This window comes from Saimiri boliviensis, chromosome 7, assembly GCF_048565385.1.
Source record: "Saimiri boliviensis isolate mSaiBol1 chromosome 7, mSaiBol1.pri, whole genome shotgun sequence".
In the NCBI taxonomy this organism is placed as follows: domain Eukaryota; kingdom Metazoa; phylum Chordata; class Mammalia; order Primates; family Cebidae; genus Saimiri; species Saimiri boliviensis.
The window spans coordinates 39160934-39175154 of record NC_133455.1 but is presented as its reverse complement, the minus strand read 5'-3'; the positions used below and the strand labels follow the sequence as shown (position 1 = coordinate 39175154).

General features: G+C 41.4%; 1 protein-coding gene across 12 annotated transcripts in view; it reads left to right on the top strand.

Moving 5' to 3' along the window:
- The first annotated feature begins 381 nt into the window (after positions 1–381).
- Positions 382–14221, top strand: part of CRADD (CARD and death domain containing adaptor protein) — a 189560-nt gene continuing 175720 nt past the window's right edge. For all 12 annotated transcript variants that reach the window (XR_012518370.1, XR_012518371.1, XR_012518375.1 and 9 more), the window contains exons 1-2: positions 382–509; positions 1793–2096. Coding sequence is in view for 5 of the 12 variants with exons in the window: in XM_003929574.4 (XP_003929623.1) it covers positions 1799–2096 (298 nt within the window). In the remaining 7 variants the exon portion in view is untranslated. The remainder of the gene's footprint in view (positions 510–1792; positions 2097–14221) is intronic.

Genomic DNA, 14221 nt, shown 5'->3' with positions numbered 1-14221 from the left:
AAAGAAATGAACTTGCATTTTAATGGAGGGAAGCAGAGGGATAAACAAATGAATAAGTGAAAAGTTTTAGTAAGATGGTGATATGTAAAAAATAAAGTTGGTTAAGAGAATGGGGAGTGCAGGAGATGAGGGCGGCTATGTTGCAGTTTTAATCACATAGGTCAGAGAAGGCTTCTCTCCTAGGGTGATTTTTGACCTGACTCTCTGTCAGGTCAAAAATTACTCCATTACTTAGATACCCTCTAAGTGATGCTACTGTTGTCCAGCTCCCCGCGATTGACTGTTTACCCACAGTAAACATGGCGGGAAGAGCTTCAATCCGACCCTTGAACGCTCAATAAAAATGGCGACAGCACTTCCTGTGCTTGCCCTCAACAAAGATGGCGTCAACACTTCCTGTTTAAGGTTTTCGCCTCTAACAAAGATGGTGCTTACGATGCAGGTTCCCTAACAATCAGGATTCCGGTTGCCGTTTTTCTCCCCCGCCCCAAAGATACGTGGTTGCAGACGTAAGTAACAGGAATCCATCTTTTCTTGAAAGTCCTGCACTGTAGCATCTGCGACCTGGGCCTGCGGGGGCTTCCCCGCCCCTCTAACTTGCTCCCCATTTCCGATCCGGGCCAAGGCTGGGTGGCTGCGGCAGTGCCGGAGGCCCGCTGTCCCCGTGGTCCGCTCTTAAGTTTATTCCCAGCACTCCCTCTTTAGCGAGTCGAGTTGCCACAGAAACCGCCCATAGTTCTTCCTGTTTGATACAAGGGTTCCAGCGGCCGAGGCAGAGAATTTTTAAGTTACCAATGGGCGCTCACAGCCAAATGGGAACACCTCCCTTCTTCACCTGCCACCTGCCTAACTTCACAGGGTTGCGAGGGGGCGTGTGGGCTTGGGTGTTGCCCAGCAGTAGTACTGCCTGGGGGTGTCTGAAGCCGCATCTGTCATCCCTACCTCCCTTCCCTGTCATTTATTCTTCACTGCCTTACACACAACCAAGCCACAGCACACTGGGGCAGGGGTGGTGAAACTGCACCTTCAGATCGTGCCTGGCTACTGACCAGTGCTGGGTGTGAGCTTTTTTTTAAAGAAAGAAAAAAAAAATCCCATAAAATGTCCCATGCAGGGGTGGCCACGATAATGTGCAGCAGTCTGAATTCTTAGTGGGAAGGAATGGAGTTTGTGACTGTATATTGTGTAAGTTTTATTGTAGACTGGGCACAAAACAACCTTTTTCTTGAAGGTGATGGTGTAGAGGACTTTTAGCAAAAAGAGCTTTAAACTCTGTGCCTGCTGCTGATTTCTGCCCTGCACTCCTATTACCGATCAGGTACTGCAAATACTTGCGGTCAAAAGGGCACCTGCGTCCAGTGTGGCAGTTTCTGCCGTGGTGGTGGTGCAGGTCTGATGAGGGCAATGTTAAAGCCACCATTTCTTCTCCAGCATGTTAAAATTAATGCTGCTCTGTGATCTTCAGATAAAAATTGCTTTTTCAGAAGGGTCTCTGACCCACTTTTTTTTTTTTTTTCTTTTTCCAAATTTCATTCTTGAGTAAGGAATTGAGCTGGGACTCCATTGTGTGAAAAGCAGAAACAGAAAAGGTGATTAATCTTCGGTGTTGTTCATTATGTCAGGAAACATTCAAAATTAACTTGGTTTCACCCGTGTATTAAATACCATGGCCTGGCACTCTGCTACGGTCTGAAGATATGCCTGACTTGAAGGAACTTATATTTCAGTGACATTGTCGTTAGGGGCACATCGGCATGTCTGTAATTTGAGCTGTGATTTTGGCTTTTTCCAGGGAGAAATGGAGGCCAGAGACAAACAAGTGCTCCGCTCACTTCGCCTGGAGCTGGGTGCAGAGGTATTGGTGGAAGGACTGGTTCTTCAGTACCTCTACCAGGAAGGAGTCTTGACGGAAAACCATGTTCAAGAAATCAATGCTCAAACCACAGGCCTCCGGAAAACAATGCTGCTGCTGGATATCCTACCTTCCAGGGGCCCTAAAGCATTTGATACATTCCTAGATTCCCTACAGGAATTTCCCTGGGTCAGGGAGAAGCTGAAGAAGGCAAGGGAAGAAGCCATGACCAGCCTGCCTGCAGGTAGGGCTCAGAAAGATCACTTCAAAGCAGCTCCAAAATGTTGGAACTATGCCCTTTGAGTTTGTGTTTGTTGGTTGGTTTGTTTTTGAGACAGAGTCTCGCTCTGTTGCCTAGGCTGGAGTGCAATGGCATGATCTCAGCTCACTGCAACCTCCACTTCCTGGGTTCAAGCAGTTCTCATGCCTCAGCCTCCTAAGTAACTGGGAATACAGGCATGTGCCACCATGCCTGGGCCAATTTTTGTAATTTTAGTAGAAATGGGGTTTCATCAGGTTGGCAAGGCTGGTCTTGAACTCCTGACCTCAGGTGATCCACCCACCACAGGCTCCCAAAGTGCTGGGATTACAGACATGAACCACCATGCCTGGCCAGAACTATGCCCTTCGGATTTGAAGTTGAGATGTAGGGCAGGACAAGGGTCAGCAGTTGATGAAAGTGAGTAAGGAGTTGGGACTGAAGGGACATGATATTGGAGGCATAGCATCAAGAGGTGGCATTAGGAAATGGTGGGAAGGAAGAATGGACCGTGACTGGGTGGTGAAGGTGGGGGGCGGCTCAGAGACTGCATTTAGAAATGCTTCCAGGGAAACCTGGCATGTCACTTGGGAAGCATGTTCTCATTAGAGAGCCAGGTCATATCTCAGCTGTTGGCATCAGGAGCCATTTGGAAAGCGCAGATGGAAAGCAGGCATTCAGCCTACTGACAACTGATCTGTGAGGTGCCAGAGCTACCAGCTGGAAAAGGTCAGATTCATGGAGCAGGAGATAGCCTCTAGGAAGACATGTCCTGCACCTGTCCCCTGGGCTGCCCTGTGTGGCCAAAGGGGATTACGTTGAAGGCTGACTTGGTTTGTTTTGAAAGGTTATTCATTTAAAGTAGCCTTTTTAGTTTAGCTTAGTTCAGACAACTGGCGTATTTAATTTTACGAAGAGCAATAGTTTGGGGAGGGTTTCGGTTTGATTTGAAGGAGAATTAGAAGCTGGAGAAGAGAGAAACAGTTCTGGTTCTGTTAGCCTGGCTTGTAGCAGGAAGAATATGTGATACGGAAACACCTGATGCTCTTAACTTCCCTTGACTCTGTTTTACAAAGATGAAGGAGCAGAGAACTGAACTTAAACATTGAAAAAAAAAAGTAATTGAAAGTTGACTTGCACGTTTTTAACAAAGTTAGAGAATCAGGGTTCTCTGGGGTTTCTGATAACAGTGATAGAAGTATTCCAGTTCAGTGGGCTCCAGACCTTGTGGTTGCTGTTATTTATTTATTTTTTATTTTTATTTTTATTTTTAGACGGGGTTTCACCATGTTGGTCAGGCTGGTCTTGAACCCCCGATCTCAGATGATCTGCCCGCCTTGGCTTCCAAAGTGCTTGGATTACAGGCGCGAGCCACCATGCCCGGCCGGTTGCTGTTTTTTAAATACTGATTTAAAAAAAAATGAATACTGATAATAAGACCACTTTTACTGTTTTTGTTTCATGGACCTCATATTTTAACAATATGTCTGAAGAGCTGATCAGCATGAGATAGTCAGCTAACTTTAGGAAGACCTGGCAGGATTCCAGTGGAAAAAGCAAAAATATTTTCATTTCTAGCTTGGGCTAGTTACAGGCAAATATATCTTTTAGGCTTTTTTGAAATATTAGAAGTAGCTGGCTTTTGAAGACCACTGGAATTCACTGCTTAGTTTGTCCTTACAAAATTAAATACTCCACATATCTGAACAAAAATGTATCTAAGATGTTTTTATGACTTTATTGAAAGCAGAGTAGAAAACATAGAGTTGGAGAAACGTTAAAAAATTATTGGTGTTTTCCTGATTTAGAGATTTCTGCTGGCAACATATAGTTGGAAACAACAAAACAGGCAAACTGAAAGCCTTTCACTATCAAAATACTGAACCTAATTTTATGGTCATTTTGGGTGATACAAATCATGCTATTGTATGTCATTCATAGAGGTATAACCCCATTTTTATTTCTTCAGATTCATTCAGACAGAAAGAATTAAGGTGTTTTTTACAAAATGATGAAAGTTACATAGAAGCTGAGGAAAAATAGTTTTTTTACAAAAGCAAACAGAATGAAGGAGTACATAATGGGAAAAAATTGAGCATATCTGTGTAGAAGTTTAGAAAAATAAGGTTTCTCTCAAGATTTGTTAATTCTGTAGAAGGTTGGCCCCGGAACAAGTTCGTACAGTCATCTTAATTGTTTTACTTTTTATTGAGTAACACTACTATTGAAAAAAACATTCTGAAGTGAGGGTTTGAATTATGTATGTCTTTGAATACCTTCCACAGTGACAATCACACAAACTCATTTAAAAAAGACTTGTATTTATTAAATATTGACTATTTTAAACAATATTACAAAATATAAGTAAGGTACAGAGAATAGTGGTACATCACTCCATCACTCAGTTTAAGAAAAATAATATTATGATGGCCTTTAAGAACTCCAGGCACTCCTTCCCAATCCTGTCTCATTCCCAACCCCACTCAGTGAAAAGCCCTGAATTGGGAGTTTATCATTCATTCACTTCTTTACTTTATAGTTTTCTATCTCATAAAAATCACTTTAAAAATCTTCATGTGTTATTGAAAATCCTGTATACTGTAAGTTCTAGAGATGTGTGCATTTTATATATATATAATATATATAATATTATATATATTATATATATATTAAATATATATTATATATAATATTATATATATTATAATATATAATATATATAATATATAATATATATTATATATAAAATGCACACAAATATATATAATATATAATATAATATATAATATATATTATACATATATAAAATGCACACAAATTATATATATAATATATATAATATATAATATATATATTTAATATATATTATATATATGTAATATGTATATATACACACTCACATATGTTTTTTATGTATGTGGGAAGGAAAGGATTGAAGAAATGGAAGAAATGATGCATTTAAACTTGATAGTTAAACACCTTCTCTTGTGTCAGACCTTAAAATATTATTTGTGTGTTTAAAGTAATTAATTTGGTGGCAGTATCCTAATTCTAAAATCAAATTGGGATTTACTGAATTGGAAACCTAGGTTTTGTTTCTTTTTTAAATCCTGGGAAGAGTATCAGAGTTGAAATCCCTTCAATTTAACGTTCCTGTAAAAAAGAAATCCAGAACCTGCTGCCTAAGACCTCCGTGCTTCTCCACTGCTGTAATAGAGTCATTTTAATAAGATTTAAAATAGTCCACTTTAATTTGTGTAAAGATCTCTTTGAGTTTTGAGGAACTGGACTCTAGGAGAATGTGGTGCTTATATACATGTATGTACACATTAACCTCTTCTTACCTTTTCCTCATTTTGATCATACTTATTAATTAATTTGTTTGGATTCAGTAGTCTTCTTTTGGGAGGCCTTGAGAACAAATGGGAAGGAATGGCCTTTTCTTTAGCCAAGAGGTTGATCCTTCTCTAAGAATGAACTGATTTTATTTTGTTAAAGTTTTCTGGTTGTCTTCCCAGAGATGCTTGGTTTCTCCTTTATTGGTTTGTTGTCTTAATTTTTGTTGTTTCATTTGGAAATTTTGAGCTGTCTCAGAGGCTTTATTTTGGTGATTGATCCTGGTTATCAGCTTTTCACTTAGGTGCTGGGTGTCATTTTTTAGAGAAGAATTGAGCTGTATCTTGTTCTTTAGCTCTACTCTTCTAAACCCCGCCCCCATCAAATCTCAAAACACACGAAAACACTCTAAAACCTTTTGATTCTCTCAGAATCTGCCTAGGTTGGCAGATGCCCAATCTCTGTTAGAAAAAAAAGTCTAAGTTGTTAAAGTTGTTAATGGATCATTGTTTTTCTCACCCTGTAAAGACTCTTACCTTTTAAAAGAGGAATTCTGGTGATAAAATGACTTAATCCACCTTGGCACAGTGGAAAGAACACTTCATGGTGTGTCATTCTGGCCAAGGTCACATACTAGACATTAGATCAGCTGGAAACCCTCTCTGGGCTCCTGTCAGGTCATTTAGGAGATAGGGATAGTGCTGTGTCTGGGTGAAGGCAGGCTGTGCCTGCCTGCCTGGCTTCCCACTGCTCATGGGCCCTGTCGGCACTGACAAGGTCCTTCCAGTGCCTGAGCTAATCCGGATTTGGAAAGGAGGTTGATGGTAGCCCAGTCTCCCCATCTGGTGGGACTCAGCCTAAGTCATGGTGGGAGTAACTTCTGGGCCACAGGACTCCCTGTTCCACTGTGTTGGCCCTGGCTGTGGGTCTGGGTGTCTGCCATGATTCTCACTTAACTGTCTGCCTGGTAACCCTGCCTTTTACCCCAGTCTTCCTTTAAGCTTGGGAGTGTTTTTGTTTTTCTCTCCTCCCTTGGTTTGATTCCTGCTTTATGTACTCTTAGCCGCAGCGAGAGCAAAGAACAGAGCTCTGGGAACACAGCTCAATGTTTCCGGCATCAGCATCAGATGTCTCAACTCTTGAGCCTGTTAGAATGGCTGTCCCTAGCCTGACACTTGCTTCAACCTTCCCTGGGCTTGACCTTGTCCTTCCCATATACCCTGTGCCCTGGACCCCCAGCTGCTCTTACAGAAGCAGTGCACAGGACTGGCTAGTCCGTTTCCCCTCTACCTGTGGGCTCCAGGGCTCTGCCTGCCCCTTGTGGCGCCAGCCTTGAGTGACGACACAGAACCACACCTGCCGCCCTCCTGAGATACACTCTAGCTTTGAGTTGCATACCTGGAGGCATCTGACATCACTGAGCTCTTAATGGCAGACGTTTTAGACATTACGATGGGTTTATTAGAGATGTTTCTAGCTTGGGATTGTTTTCATAGGTTCCTCCAATCGTACCATGTAATTGACCCTGCTTTGCATGAAAGTTCAGTGTTGATCTCAGCGTATCTAGCTTGCGGTCTATCCACGTGCTTCCACTGTGACTGAGTAGTGTTTGCTTAGCGGTGTCCTGTGTACTAGAGTGAGAACAGTGGGTCAGTATCCATAGCAAGACCCTTCCCTCCGGTAAGGGGAAAGTCTGCAGAGAGCCCAGGTTTCTGTGTATACCCAGCCGGATTTTCATAAACTTCTTGAGGACCTCCTAAATGCCAGGCACTTGGGTATATCAAGGCAAATGGAGGATCTTCAGATCAGCTGAGGGCATTCATGCGTTCATCCAGCAAATATTTACTGAGTATTGACCATGTGCTAGACCAGAGGTCCCCAACCTTGTTGGCACCAGGGACTGGTTTTGTGAAAGACAATTTTTCAATGGACAGGGAAGTCGGGGGAAATGATGGTTTGGGGATGAAACTGTTCCACCTTAAATTATCAGGCATTAGATTCTCATAAGGAGCACATGGCCTAGATCCCTTTCATGCACAGTTCACAATAGGATTCCTGCTCCTAGGAGAGTCTAATGCCGCTGCTGATAGGACAGGAGGCAGAGCTCAGGTGGTAATCCTCGCTTGCCTGCGCCACTCACCTCCTGCTGCGGGGCCCAGTTCCTAACAGGCCATGGACTGTGGGGTATGGGGGTTGGAGACCCTGTGCAAGACAAAATGCTCAAGATAAAACAGTAAACAAAACAAAGCCCTTGTTTTCATGGAGTTCCCTATATTCTAGTAGTGGGAAGGGATTAGGTCAGGGACAGATAATAAGCAAATGAATAAATATATTTGCTGGTGATGAGTGCTCTGAAGAGAAGCAGTGTGGGTGGTCAGGGAAAGCTTCTCTGAGTTGTGCGGTAGAGTTGATACAGGGAGGAGAGCTTTCAGATAGAGGGGACCACAAGTGCACAGGAAGTCGAGTGGGAGCCACAGTGACAATGTGGCTAATAAGACACCTTCCTCCCTGGGATGAATCACATTCCACATCAGCAGAGGCTCAGTGGCTACCATTGTTGTGCTTCCCAGCATGTGAGATGTGTGTGCACCCATGGTCTGGAGTAGCTCTTAGCATGACTTCACTTGATATGTGGATGTGGGATTAAGTAATATTCAATTACACGATGAGGAAGTTATTTCCTTTCTATTTCTGTTTCAGTTCTGATAAGAATGATAAGAGGTCCTCGTGCTTACAACCTTCTGTGGGCAACAGTATTTAGCTAGAATCTTGTTGTATTGCCTTTTTTTGTGTCAACTTAATGGGTTCCTTCTATTTATGGCAAGAAAACTTTTCTATTTATGAAGTTCCTTTTAAAAATACATGACTTCTAGAGAGTAGAATTGTGATTATTAGAAACTGGGAAGGGCATGAGGGAGGCAAGGATAGGGGAGGTTGGTTAATGGATACAAAATTACAGCTAGATAGGTGCAATAAGTTCTACTGTCTTAGCTCTGTAAGATGAATATGGTTAACAGGAATTTATTGTATATTTTTTAAATGCTAGAAGGAGGATTTTGAATATTCCTAACACAAAGAAAGAATAAATGTTTGAGGCTATGGACATACTAATTACCCTTATTTGATCATTACACATTGTATGCATGTATTGAAATATCACCCTGTGTCTTATAAATATGTACAATTATTATGTATCAACCAAAAAGAAAAAAGTTACATAGGATTATTGAATAGGAAATAAGATTGAAAGTATACCAAATTATTTAGGAAAAAGCTATTACTTATATTTAAGTAGAAATGAGTCAATATAAAGGAGAATATAAGAAAATAATGGCCAGGCGTGGTGGCTCATGCCTGGAATCCCTGCGCTTTGGGCGGCCAAGGTGGGTGGATCACTTGAGGTCAGGAGTTCGAGACCAGCCTGGCCATCATGGTGAAACTCCATCTCTCCTAAAAATACAAAAAATTAACCAGGCGTGGTGGCAAGAACCTGTAATCCCAGCTACTTGGGAGGCTGAGGCAGGAGAATGACTTGAACCCAGGAGGCGGAGGTTGCAGTGAGCTGAGATTGCGCTACTGCACTCCAGCCTGGGCGGGGGTGGGGTGGGGTGGGGTGGGGATAATAATAGTGTGAGAATGTGGCCAATATTTGCTTTTCATCATATATTTTTTTAATTTAAAAAGAAAGACAGGCACTTGGGGGAGGAGCCGTCACCTGGCTGGCTTAGTTAAAGCAGGAAGGTGCAATTCTATTGTAGATAGAAGATAGAGAGCTATATTCATGATGCTTCACAGTTTTGCTGTTTCAATTTATGCACAGTGACAGGAATTGGTTAAATTAACTAGAATTTCTAAATTTATAAGTTTTCTAAATTTTAAACACATTTACTTGCTAGTGAAACAAAGTCAGCAAGATGGAGCCATATCCTGGTATTATGAATTTTAGAACTGGGTGGGACTCACAGATCATGTAATTTTTCCCTGAGAAAACAGAGGCCTAGGGAGATTAAGTCAATTTGCCCATGATCACACAGCTAGTTAATGTAATTTATTACTGGGACTAGAATCCAGGCCTTGCAACTCTTGATTTAGGACTTTTTCTGCTGCGCAATCTTGGCTTCCCACTGAGTTTGAAATGGAATTGTATTATGCTGCAGTGTTAATAATTGAAAGAGGCTTTTTAAAAGTTGTACTAATGTATTTTTTTTTTTTTTTCATTTTAAGAGGGGAATTTCCAAGGGCTTTTAGAGGTATGCTGGAATGAGATTTTACTAAAACATTTTATTTTGATGAATGCTAATTTTAATAACTTAAAAGAAAATGATGATGGTTCAGTACTGCATTTTATTAGGAGAATTTTTTTCTCCCTGCCTCTGCAAGGTTGATATAAAGGAAAAACGGAAGACTTTTATCGAGTATTTATGGACTGATGAAATAATGCATCTGTTGGCAGCTAATCGCAGCTCTTTCTAGGAATAGCAAACATGTGACAGGTCTTGCCCTAGCAGAGATGCCTCCGTTTCACTTTAAAACATGGATTTGGTATTTTTTGGAAATTCTAACTATGCCTTTTTTTCTCCCTTCTGTGGATGTATGGACCATTCAGCCGCATCAGATACTGTATTGACCATCAGGGTTGATTTAGCTCAGTGTTTCTCAGCTGTGGTTATGCTTTGGAATCACCTGGGGTGTTTTTACGAAACTGCTGCTGCCCAGGCCCTGCCTCTGCCCCAGGTGAATCCACACACAATTTCCGGAGGGTGGGGTCTAGGCAATGATGTTGAACGCATACACGGGTAAGTCAGGCACACGTACAAATGCCTCCTGAGGTTATCTTAAATTGCAGCCAGGGTTGAAAACCTTGAAATCTGACCAGCTGGTTAGGGGCATGCCTCCTTCTTCACTCACTGCTTCCAAGTCCTGGCTTCCCAAAGCTGTGTACTTGCTTGAAGTATGGTTCTTATTTTCAGGTAGCAACAGGTGGAAGGGTGGTAGGAATCAGGGTGCAGAGGGACATTAGTTCGCAAATCCTTTTATTCCTTGATTTTCCTGAGCATTGTTGCTCAAGAATGTTCCAGAATATCAGACTCCATACAGCGGGTGATGCTGCTACCAACATTAAAATCCATTAGAACTCTATGGGGATACATGGGCTAGATACATATGAGGACCAATTGGAGGATTTTGAGTTGCCGGTGAATTTGAATTTGGGAATTATTTTTATGGCTATTCACATTGTTTGGTACAATAATTACAAACTACATACAGTACATTGTGCTCTGTAGATCAGGATATGTCCAAATGGAGACAGAATCTCCTGCTGAAGAATAAGTTGGATGCTCCTCTCAGATAAAAAGTGAGTGTAAGATGGCTTGAGGATGGAAGAGTGAAGAAGAGACAAATGGCTAGTTGGGCAGAATGCGACTGACTTAGTCTCTCAGCCTGGCTGGCTGTTCATGGTCTTTGTTTGTAATTAAAAATGAAGTGCAGGCTGGGTGTGTTGGCTCACACTTGTAATTCCAACACTTTGGGAGCCCACTTTGGGCAGATCACCTGAGGTCACGAGCTCAAGACCAGCCTGGGCAACATGGGAAAACACCGTTTCTACTAAAAATACAAAATGTAGCTGGGCATGGTGGCACATGCCTATAATCCCAGCGACTTGGGTGGCTGAGGCACAAGAATCACTTGAACCCAGGTGGCAAAGGTTGCAGTGAGCCAAGATTGCACGCTATCCTGGGTGACAGAGTGAGACCGTGTCTCAAAAAAAAAAAAAAAAAAAAAAAAAGAGTTCAGTTTTTTCATGTCTCACAAAGAACTAAAGATAACATCAGTAAAATAATAATCAAGATAGCTATTGGGGACTTACTGTCTACCAGCTATATTCTAAATCCTTTGTGTTTATTAATTCATTTAATCCTGACAATAACTTGATGAGGAAGGTGGTATTATTATCCTTTTTGAACAAATGAGAAAATGTAAGCACAGAGATGTAAAGTCACACAACATAAAGTGAAATTTGACTTCAAGGCCTACTGATTCGTATCCTACAAAAGTCCTTTCTCAGTATTCAGTTTTCTCCTCTTCCTCATTCTGATAACCTGTGGCTGCTCCAGAGCCCTTCACCCTCATTCTTCTTCAGAAACTCCCCCACCTCCAGTTTCTTCCAGACACACAGCCTCGGGAGCCTTTCTCTTTCCTGCCTGTTGTCCTAAGGCTGATTCCTGGTTGATCTCTCTCTCTCTCTCTCTCTCTCTCTCATTTTATTTTATTTTTTATTTTTTGGTTGGGGGAAGGCGAGGGTCTAATGGAAGACCATACAGTGGGGAGGGGTCAAGGAACAGAGCCCCTGAATCTTTCCCATTGCAAGTTGCTACTTTGAGAGTAAAAAAAGACTCAATCTCCTTGGCTGTGATCAGGAGATAGTGGGTTGGCTCCCCTGATGCTGGAATCCACTCCCACTTTTGCAGCTCTTAAATCATGCTATCTAAAGCCATCCAGTTCCAATAACCAGCTTTTCTGGTGCTGCAGCTTCAGAGTTTAACCAAATGCTTAGCAAGGTAATGTTCTCTTTTTATGGGTATAGTTCAAACTTGTAGGCTGTTGTTATAGCCAGCTGCAGGAATGTTTTGCTTTACATAATTTTAATAGGCAGCTGTGTTTATACTTGTTCCTCAGTTTAAGCAGTAAGGAGTATACATATACTATTCTTTGAGGGCATTTCCCCCCGACTAAAAAAACAAAACAAAACGGTATGTTGTGTTTTTTCAAACAGTAAATTTTAATTAAAAAGGAATGTAGCTTCTAGAAGTTTGGGGCAGGTTTTACTCCTAGGCTTTATTTTGTTAATGCTATGAAAGAAACTTTTAACTCCTTGTAAGAAGTGCCAAGTTGACAATTCCTGGAAATGTTCACGTTCTATTTATGCTCAGCAGCATAGCAGAGAAGGTGGCGATACCATTACCAAAATAATACTGCCGAGATGTAATAAATGGCAAATGAGAGACGTGGTTTTATAACTTAAATACAAGACTTTAAAAGCATCTCCTAATACTGCCATTTGTTGATAAGGTGTACGGGTGCTGAGTAGTAATGGTGAAGTTGCTATGGAGAATTATAGATCAAGTAGAGCATATCTGCAGGGACTTGTCCTGTTACTAGAACTATAGAAGGTTAGAACTGGAAGGGATCTTAGAGAACTCTACTTTATAGATGAGAAAACAAAGGGATAGCCAAGTCTAACAGCATGCTTATGGGTTCTTTTGTTCAATTAGTAGAACTTGGTGCTAACATAAACAAAAATAGGAATTTCTCTGAACTGTATTGAGTACTTCATAACTTTGGGGGAATGATAAAAGTTTCAGGGCTTAATAAGGGCAGGAATGAGGCAACACTGGTGGAATCTCAGGCCATCAGATGGTCATCTCCAATCAAGTTTCTACACTGTGCTTTCCCTCTAGATTCAGACTACTGGCCAAACTTGGGTCATGAGCCCTTCCCCTAGGACACCAGAATCACCTGAAGTGGGGAAAGGAAGTTCCAAAAGAAAGAGGTGAAAGCTGATTGAAGCAAGAATTGTCTACTGTGTCATCCTCTTTCTTTTTGGATTGAATATGTCTTATCCCCATGGGCCTAGAAAAAAATGATAGCCCTTTAAGGGAGGAAGATGCTCTACATCTTCTTCATATAGCAAGGCCCTGATTGAGGGCCAAAGCGGGTAGATAAAATCCTGGAGAGCAGTTTTTGGAGCAGGATAGGTCTGCTTAAACCTTTCCAAAATCAAAATGTACTGGGGAAGAAAAATGGATTGAGAATGTCAATGTAAAGAAGTTTAGAAAGAGAATTTGAGTTGGGTACTAGCCTAAGGGCTTTAGACATATAAACTCACTTTATCATCATAATAGCCGTTTGAAGGAGGGACTACTGTTAGCATTTGCATTTCACATATGAGGAGACTAAGGCCTTAGATAAATTGCTCAAGGTCACACAGCCTGACAGAAGCAGAGCTGAGGTTTGAACATTGACAGTCTGGCTCACACAGTCTATGCTTCTAATCACTAGGCTATCCTGTCTCCATCAGTCTCCTACCAGTTCTTAGATCTGATTGGAGTCATGTAGCTTAGATGACCTGACCTGGGCTAGCTGCAGCTTCTTTATTTTCTGACCCTTGCTTGCCTCAGGTCTCACATATAGCCGGCATTTTCATTATGTGTTTGTCAATCTCTTTTTTAATAGTTACCAAATTTAAAAAAATACCAAAGAAGATGAAAGATGTTTTCTAAGAAATATGATCAGATTTAAAAAAAGAAGAAGAAATACGATTAGATAAAATAAAGGTTTTGAATGAGATTCACATGGACATTTTTGTTTATTTAGTCTGTAAACGTATGTCTTCCCTTTCAATCTCTTTATTATTAATTAGTCATCTGCTATGGGCAAATGTGCCTTTTCAGGCCTTTCATATTTGTTTGAGCCCCTTTATTCCTTCATGTGCCAGTCAGGATTCATTCAGGAGACAGAAACCACACAGTAATTTAAACAGAGACAACTTAATATAAAGAATTTTTTTTTTTTGAGATGGAGTTTTACCCTTGTCGCCCATGCTGGAGTGCAATGATGCAATCCCGGCTCAGTGCAACCTCAACCGCCCAGGATTCAAGCAATTCTCCTGCCTTGGCCTTCCCAGTAGCTGGGATTAAAAGTGCCTGCTACCACACCCAGCTAATTTTTGTATTTTTGGTAGAGATGGGGTTTCACCATGTTGGCCAGGCTGG